Here is an 8,401-nt window from a genome sequence, read left to right on the forward strand (position 1 = left end):
ATTAAAAAAATGTCTGAATTTTTTACTAACAAAATTTAATTTAGTTTACAATTTCTTTTCCAAAATATATTTTTAATGAAATAAACGACCTCTTACTTCATTAATTTTTTTTTATAGTTTTATGATTTTTCAAAATGACATTTTTAACTATGATTTTCTAAAAAGACTTTTTAGTTATGATTTTAATAGATTATAGATTAATTAATTTAAATTTTTTAATAATTATTATACTTTATTTTAAAAATTAACTTTTATAATTGTCAATTTTGCACTAAATTTAAAATGAATAAATAATTTGTTTAACTTAGAATCTAATTTTATTTTAGGGTAAACTATGCATTTGATACCTAAACTACCAGTTTTGGTTTGTTTTAATACCTAAACTTTTATTTTTTGCAAAATCATACCTAATATATTTTTTATTTTATTTTAATATCCCGCCGTTAAAAACTTAACTTGTTTAGTTCCTAAACTATCAATTTTGGTTCGTTTTAGTATATAAACTTTCAATTTTTTTAAAAAATTTAACATTAAATTTTGAACAATGATATTAAAATGAAACAAAAACTAAAATTTTTAACAACGAGTTTTAAAATGAAATAAAAACTAAACTTTAGGTATGATTTAAAAAAAAAATCAAAAGTTTAGGTACTAAACTTAGGCCTGTAAACGAACCGAACGTTCAATGAACCATTCAACGAGAAGTTCATATATTTTCGTTTATTAAACGAACGAATATGAGCAAGATTTTATGTTCATTTAATTAAATGAACGAACACAAACAAAATGTCGTTCGTTCATTTACATTCGTGAACGTTCGATAATATGTTCGTTCATGTTCGTTCATTTATGTTCGTTCGTTTATGCTCGTTTGTTTATGTCTGTTCGTCTATGTTTGTTTATGTTCTCCAGACTCTTTTGAAAGATTAAGACTTAATAAATTTTAACCTTGAACTCATTAATATTTTTAAACTCAATTAATTTCAAACCCAAATAAAAAATGCTCCAATCAATTAAAGAAAATATAAATCCTAAAATTATTTGAAAAGAAGAAAAAAAACTCTTCTCAAATATAAACTCAAATAATTTTATATTCGTTTATCATTTAAACGAACTAACATGAATGAACACGAACAACCTAAATTTCTTAATGAACGAACACGAACAATAAATTTCGTTCGTTTAGTTATTCGTGTTTTTTCGTTGTTCAGTTAAAGTTAAACGAAGAAACATGAACATACCCTCGTTCTTGTTCGTTTACAGACCTACTAAAACGGATCAAAAGTGATAGTTTAAGTACTAAAAGCGTAATTTACCCTTTATTTTAAATAATTGAACCATTGGTGACGTGTAACAATAACCGTAGCCTCCCTATATATATATATATATAGTTTAGTATAACCCTTCTTTCTCGAGCCTTCTTATTTTTGCCCTCATCCATTTCCTTTTTGTAACAGATTTCCGACGACCCATTTCCTTCGATCTAGTGCTCCATTTCTAGATCTTTCCTTCTGTTTGACCTCGCAGTTTATTACTTTGACCGGAATTGGAGTTCCGGTTCGGATATCCGATTTACTCCTGTTTTGGCTTCAGATCCGGGGCCACGAACAGAAGGATCGGATTAGGGTTCTTGCTTCATTTTCTTCTCTTTTATCCTAGTTTCACACAAGGAATCTGGTATTTTTCTCATTCTTATCCTTTTTATTTTGTTAGATTTTGTTGCCACCGCCATGTTTGGTTGCTGGGAAAATGGTGGGAAAATGAACGTGTCGAGTGTAACTGTCGCGGTTTTTTTCTTCATAAAAAGGCCTGCTTATCTTACGTAGTCGATGTGATCTTATTGCATTTTACTGTTTTCCCCACTGCTAAACAAGATTTTTTGATTATTTGTTTATTCTAGTTAAACAGTTTAATCTAAGAGAGTGTGTTTACTTGCAGGTATTTTGAATTGGTGAAGAGTGAATGGCATCAGGTGAGGGATTTCTTACTGATGAACAAAGGGACGTGCTGAAAATAGCGAGTCAAAATGCGGAGGCTAGTTTACCATCTCCTAGATTGTCATCATCTCCAAAATCCCCTACTTCCTCGCTTTTCGATCATCAATTAAAGGTTCCTGCTGGTGGCAAGGTGGCAAGGTGTGGTGTTGGAATGAAGCATGTTCGTCGCTCTCACTCGGGGAAGTTTATCCGTGTAAAGAAGGGTGAGCTTTCTCATTGCTTTGGTTATTTGTTTTTTGACTTGCATTTATTCATTGGTAACCTCTTTGTGTATTTATTTTGTAGTTCGCTATCCTTGTGGATGCTATTTAGTTTTCTTTTCATTTTATAATTATTTGCATGTATGTCTTGGATCACATTCTTCATATTGTATTGGTGGGATAATTGAATTCAAACCAGTAATCAGTGTAAGCTGATTTTTCTTAATGAAGTAGGGCAGGGTTTGGAGGGAAGAAACGGTGTATGTAATTCATTCAAGCTTAATGATAAGCTGGCCTTAATATTGGCTTATGGTTCTATGTTGTTTTCTATCTGTATTTTGCCAAAGAAGTTAGCTTGAGATGTGGGAGAATCACCAAGGAGTTGTTATCTATTTTTTCTTACTGATTAGTTGTTTTCCTCCTAATGTTAAAACAGATGGTGCTGGTGGTAAGGGCACATGGGGGAAACTGCTTGATACTGACGGTGAATCACATGTCGATCGAAATGATCCTAACTATGACAGTGGAGAGGTATTTGTACCTTTTAGTCTCTTCTGTCCTTTGCATATTTGAAAATTACATTTCTTTATCAAGTATATAAATCATTGCTGTTTATAAAGTTAATGCCACTTGTACCTGCCACGATACTCATATGTTAATAATTTTGGTGATGTTTCTTGTCTTTGCCAGGAACCATATCAACTTGTTGGGTCAACTATTTCAGACCCCCTAGATGAGTACAAAAAAGCAGTTGTCTCAATAATAGAAGAATATTTTAGCACTAGTGATGTGGAATTGGCTGCAGCCGACCTCAAAGATCTTGGTTCAAGTGAATTTCATCCTTATTTTATTAAGAGACTTGTCTCAATGGCCATGGACAAGCATGATAAAGAGAAGGAAATGGCCTCGGTTTTGCTTTCTGCGCTATATGCTGATGTCATCAGCCCAACCCAGATTAAAGATGGTTTTGTTATGCTTCTCGAGGCTGCTGACGACCTTGCTGTGGACATAATGGATGCGGTCAATACCCTTGCTCTGTTTGTAGCTCGTGCTGTGGTTGATGAGATATTGCCTCCAGCTTTCCTATCAAGGGCAAAGAAGACACTTCCTGAATCTTCCAAGGGATATCAGGTTCTGCAAACTGCGGAGAAGAGCTATCTCTCAGTACCACACCATGCTGAACTTTTGGAGAGGAGGTGGGGTGGTAGCATTCATGTGACAGTTGAAGAAATGAAGAAAAAGATTGCTGATCTTTTAAGGGAGTATGTTGAGAGTGGTGACACATTTGAGGCCTGTAGGTGTATAAGGGAATTAGGTGTTCCATTCTTTCACCACGAGGTTGTTAAGAGGGCTTTGGTTCTTGCCATGGAGATTCAAGCTGCCAAACCACTAATGCTGAAACTGTTGAAGGAAGCGGCTGAGGAAGGGCTGATAAGTTCGAGTCAAATGGTGAAAGGGTTTTCTCGGTTAACAAAGAGTCTTGATGATCTTGCTCTTGACATTCCATCTGCGAAAACATTTTTTCAATCCATTGTCCCCAAGGCTATTTCTGAAGGATGGCTTGATGCATCATTCACTAAGCCATCTTTTGAAGATGCAGAGGCTCAAAATGAAGACAAAAAACTGATCCAGTACAAGGAGGAGGTTGTTGCTATAATTCATGAGTATTTTCTCTCAGATGATATTCAGGAACTCATCAGGAGTCTTGAAGATGTAGGGCTGCCTGAATTTAATCCTATTTTCTTGAAGAAGCTCATCACTCTTGCCCTGGACAGGAAGAACAGGGAGAAAGAAATGGCATCTGTTTTGCTCTCTGCTCTTCACATTGAGATCTTTTCAACTGAAGATATAGTGAATGGCTTTGTCATGCTTCTGGAGTCTGCGGAAGACACTGCCTTGGATATTTTGGATGCTTCGACTGAGCTTGCTCTATTCTTGGCTAGAGCCGTTATTGATGATGTGTTGGCCCCGTTGAATCTTGATGAGATTGCTGGCAAATTGCCACCAAACTGCAGTGGAAGTGAGACTATCCGCATGGCTCGATCCCTTATAAACGCACGACATGCTGGTGAAAGGCTCCTCAGGTGCTGGGGAGGCGGAACCGGGTGGGCCGTGGAGGATGCAAAGGACAAGATAATGAAGCTCCTAGAGGAGTACGAAAGTGGGGGCGTTGTAGGTGAAGCTTGCCAGTGTATCCGTGACCTTGGACTGCCATTCTTTAACCACGAGGTGGTTAAGAAAGCACTGGTGATGGCCATGGAGAAAAACGATAGGACGCTGGATCTGCTGCAGGTGGGTTTCGACGAGGGATTGATCACTATTAATCAGATGAGCAAAGGCTTCACCCGTGTCAAGGATGGGCTTGATGACCTGGCTCTCGACATTCCGAATGCAAAAGATAAATTCAGTTTCTACACGGAGTATGCCCAGAAGAAGGGCTGGCTTCTGCCATCCTTTGGGGCTCAGCTCACCACTGCAGCCTCTTGAGAAACCAGTTACCTTTTGATGTCTGTAATTTACTTGCCATTGCAGTACACTCTGCGCTGGGATGGTGGAATCCCTTAGGTTCTTTCTTTGTGTTGGTCGTCCGGCGGAGATTCTCGCGGTCCCAGTCAGCCGGCTGTACAAAGTCTGTTGGTTGGTATCAAAATAGCATTTAGGATCATAATATTCTAAACAAAGTAGCATATGCTCTTTAGGGAGGGATGATATGATATGATATGCTTGCAGCGTATGATGCAACGATGATAAGATGATGCTTGCTTGTATACTTCCCCAAAAGAAAACTACATTAATGAACCGCTTCATCTATCTGCCCGATGTTTTAAATATATGCGGTCAAAAGTTCGGTCACCCACTCGGTGGAAGAAATAAATTGGGATCAAATCGGGCAGGTATCTTGTCGTATGTATAATTTTTTTAAGGTATAATATCACAATCAACCCCTAATGTTTATTAAAATAGTCATTCTGATTTTTATTCCTTTTCTTTTGAGCATTAATTCCAAGAGTTTGATAATGAATGTCTTAATACCCTATAATTTTCAATGTTTAATTCCGAGACTTCTAGAGATAATACTGAGGCTTCTAAAGATAATAATTATCTCTTTAATAAGTCGCACAACATAATTGTTGTTTTTTTAATTTTAAAGGATAAAATATATAAATTGTACTTGCATAATAACAGAATTGTTGTTTTTTTAATTTTAAAGGATAAAATATATAAATTGTACTTGCATAATATTTTTGATTATTAAATTTTTAAAAGTTATAAAATAATCATTGAATTATTTTTTATTATTAAATTATTATAAAATAATACTTTAATTTATCAAAATTTATCATTGTTTTAAGGTAAAGTGATTATTTCGTAATAATTTGATAAATTTAATAATTATTTTGTTTGTACAATTTCAGTGATTTAAAATCAGTTTAGTATACTTTAGTGACCACTTGTTTTGAAGAAAGGGATAATGGCAGGAAGGTAAATAAAAAGGAAACGGCTGTCATTTTCACAACTCTCAGTGTTTTTGTCCAAACCCAGAAAACCTCACATCCCATCCAATTGCCCATTGTTTAGTTTGCTTTGCCCCTCTCTGCCCCTTCCCCTGTTAAAATTAATAAAAGAAAACAGAGGAAAATAGAAAAGAAAACCCATTTCCCAGAATATTAAAAAAAAAGCAAAGGAAATGGAAGCTTAGAAAGAATATGAAACCCCTTTTTGTTTTGTACTTGTTTTTCTAGTGAGCTTTCATGATATGAGCTCCTTTCAATGATTTCCCAAACCTAAGCCACACAGAGATTTGCCTCTCTTCCATTCCCATGGCTCACTCGTTAGAGCAAAGTCCGGAAGTGTTTCCATGGCTGAAATCCATGCCTTTAGCTCCAGAGTATAGGCCTACTCTAGCAGAGTTTCAAGATCCGATTGCATACATTTCCAAGATCGAAAAGGAGGCTTCCCAGTATGGAATCTGCAAAATCATACCCCCGGTGCCACCTGCTCCTAAGAAGACGGCAATTGGGAACCTCAACCGTTCACTCTTGGCTCGTGCTGCGGCTAATGCGAGCCCAGATTCGAAGCCAGCACCCACATTCACTACCCGGCAGCAGCAGATCGGGTTTTGCCCCAGGAAGCACCGGCCTGTTCAGAAACCCGTGTGGCAAAGCGGGGAGCACTATACTTTACAAGAATTCGAAGCAAAAGCCAAGAGTTTCGAAAGGAGCTACTTGAAGAAACACAGCAAAAGGGGTACCCTCTCGGCTTTAGAACTCGAAACCCTTTTCTGGAAAGCAACGGTTGATAAACCCTCCATGGTCGAGTATGCTAACGACATGCCCGGTTCGGCTTTCGTGCCTTTGAGCTTGAAGAAGAGCAGTGGGAGAGGGAGAGAGGCAGGGGAAGGGGTTACGGTGGGGGAAACGCCTTGGAATATGAGAGCGGTTTCAAGGGCCAAATGGTCATTGTTAAGGTTCATGAAGGAGGAGATTGCGGGGGTTACTTCCCCTATGCTGTACATTGCAATGTTGTTCAGTTGGTTCGCTTGGCATGTCGAGGATCATGACCTGCATAGCTTGAATTACTTGCATATGGGGGCTGGGAAGACTTGGTATGGTGTTCCGAGGGAAGCTGCGGTTGCTTTCGAGGAGGTGGTCAGGGTTGAGGGCTATGGTGGGGAGTTCAATCCTCTCGGTGAGTTTCAGCTAACTATTGATCGTGTTTGCTCTGTGTCTTGGCTAGCTACATGTGAAATACATTGTGTTGTCTCTGCACGTGTTGGTAGTAGCCCATATAGGATATCGAAGGCACGATTGACTAGTCTGGGAAAATGAAGAATTAACTTAATAGACCAGGTGCTTGAATTTGACTTCTTGTTGAATGGGTCAGCAGAGCTTTTGTGTGTCAATGGAGAGGAGTTCAATCCTCTTATCGAGTTAAGTGAATTATTAATGGTCTCTCCTCTGTTTCTTCACTAGCTACATGTGAAATACTTTGTGTTCTGTTGACTCTGCATATGTAAGTGGTAGTCCATATAGGATAACATTAGTGTGATTGGGTAGTTTGACTAGGGGAGGCATTAGCTTAATAAGCCATGCTCAAATTTGACTTCTTGTTGGATTGCGTCAATTGAGTTTTTGAGGGTCTTAGTTACCGGTTTCATTGTGTTTCGATGAAGGAGATTCAATCCTCTTGATGAGTTTAGTGAACTATTAATTATTTCTCCTCTGTTTCTTTGCTTGCTACACGTGAAAATGAAATTCTTTCTGTGGCCCCTGCATATGTAAGTAGTAGCCCACAATGGATATCATTGGTGAGATTAACTAGTTTGAGTGGAAGAATTAAGTTAATAAACGCGGTGCTCAAGTTTGAATTCTTGTTCAACAGTGTCAACGAGCTTTTTAAGTGGTTTTAATTATATGTTAACATTATCTAATCTAACAAGAACACACTGTCTTCTATGTCCTTTCCAGAAGTTGTGTGTAAGGGTATGAGAATAGAGGCCGGATCAGATAATATATATATAATATATATATATATATTATATATATATATATATATATATGGCTTATGCAAGTATTTTGTGTCATGTCTTGTCCTCCCTTTACGTGTATCCTGTTCCCTTTGAAGTTGTAGCACTTAAAATCCAATTAGGTTAAAGACTTGGGAGTGTAGCAATTGAGCATATTTCATTTTAATTTTTCATGTGTTAGTTACCTTTTCTACTCTTGGTGAGAAGACCACGGTGATGTCTCCTGAAGTATTTGTTCAAGCCGGAATACCATGCTGCAGGTAAAGTTACCCCACATTCTTTTGCACTATCGAGTAATCTTAGGTTCAATTCAAATCCTAACTTACTACTTGTGATCTTTAACCTGAACATATTTTGGCTTCCTTTTCATTTTTCTTTCATTCTTAAGCATTTGGATGCTACTTTTGTTCTTTTAATTAAATTTATGCCATCCTTTTCTCCTATTTAGAAATTCCCTTGAAATACTTTAAACTGGAATCTATTCTCATAATCTCTCGGTGAGGGATGGTTATCTATCATTTTATGACATTACAGTATTCTGAAATCAGGTTAGTGCAAAATGCTGGGGAGTTTGTTGTCACTTTCCCGAGAGCCTATCATTCGGGGTTCAGTCATGGTGAGAAACCTTTGAATTTATATAGTTGCAATTTTATTAGGGAGCTAATTTTATCCATATG

At 37.2% G+C, this 8,401-nt stretch overlaps 1 protein-coding gene across 1 annotated transcript; it reads left to right on the plus strand.

The window, feature by feature from the left end:
- The first annotated feature begins 1,426 nt into the window (after window positions 1-1,426).
- Window positions 1,427-4,996, plus strand: LOC120209656 (MA3 DOMAIN-CONTAINING TRANSLATION REGULATORY FACTOR 1-like). Its single transcript, XM_039208603.1, has 4 exons — window positions 1,427-1,677; window positions 1,939-2,200; window positions 2,634-2,728; window positions 2,888-4,996. Exons 2-4 carry the CDS (start codon window positions 1,963-1,965, stop codon window positions 4,682-4,684), a joined length of 2,130 nt encoding a protein of 709 aa, XP_039064534.1. The 5' UTR covers window positions 1,427-1,677; window positions 1,939-1,962; the 3' UTR covers window positions 4,685-4,996.
- Window positions 4,997-8,401: the final 3,405 nt, after the last annotated feature.

Source organism: Hibiscus syriacus, unplaced genomic scaffold, assembly GCF_006381635.1.
Source record: "Hibiscus syriacus cultivar Baekdansim isolate YM2019G1 unplaced genomic scaffold, ASM638163v2 tig00019423_pilon, whole genome shotgun sequence".
Taxonomy (NCBI): Eukaryota; Viridiplantae; Streptophyta; class Magnoliopsida; order Malvales; family Malvaceae; genus Hibiscus; species Hibiscus syriacus.

Bases quoted from the DNA above. Each gene is read 5' to 3' on its own strand.
- LOC120209656 (XM_039208603.1), top strand. From the start codon at position 1,963: ATGGCATCAGGTGAGGGATTTCTTACTGATGAACAAAGGGACGTGCTG. The intron at 2,201-2,633 runs GTGAGCTTTCTC...ATGTTAAAACAG, and splicing joins GTTTATCCGTGTAAAGAAGG to ATGGTGCTGGTGGTAAGGGC. The intron at 2,729-2,887 runs GTATTTGTACCT...TGTCTTTGCCAG, and splicing joins CTAACTATGACAGTGGAGAG to GAACCATATCAACTTGTTGG.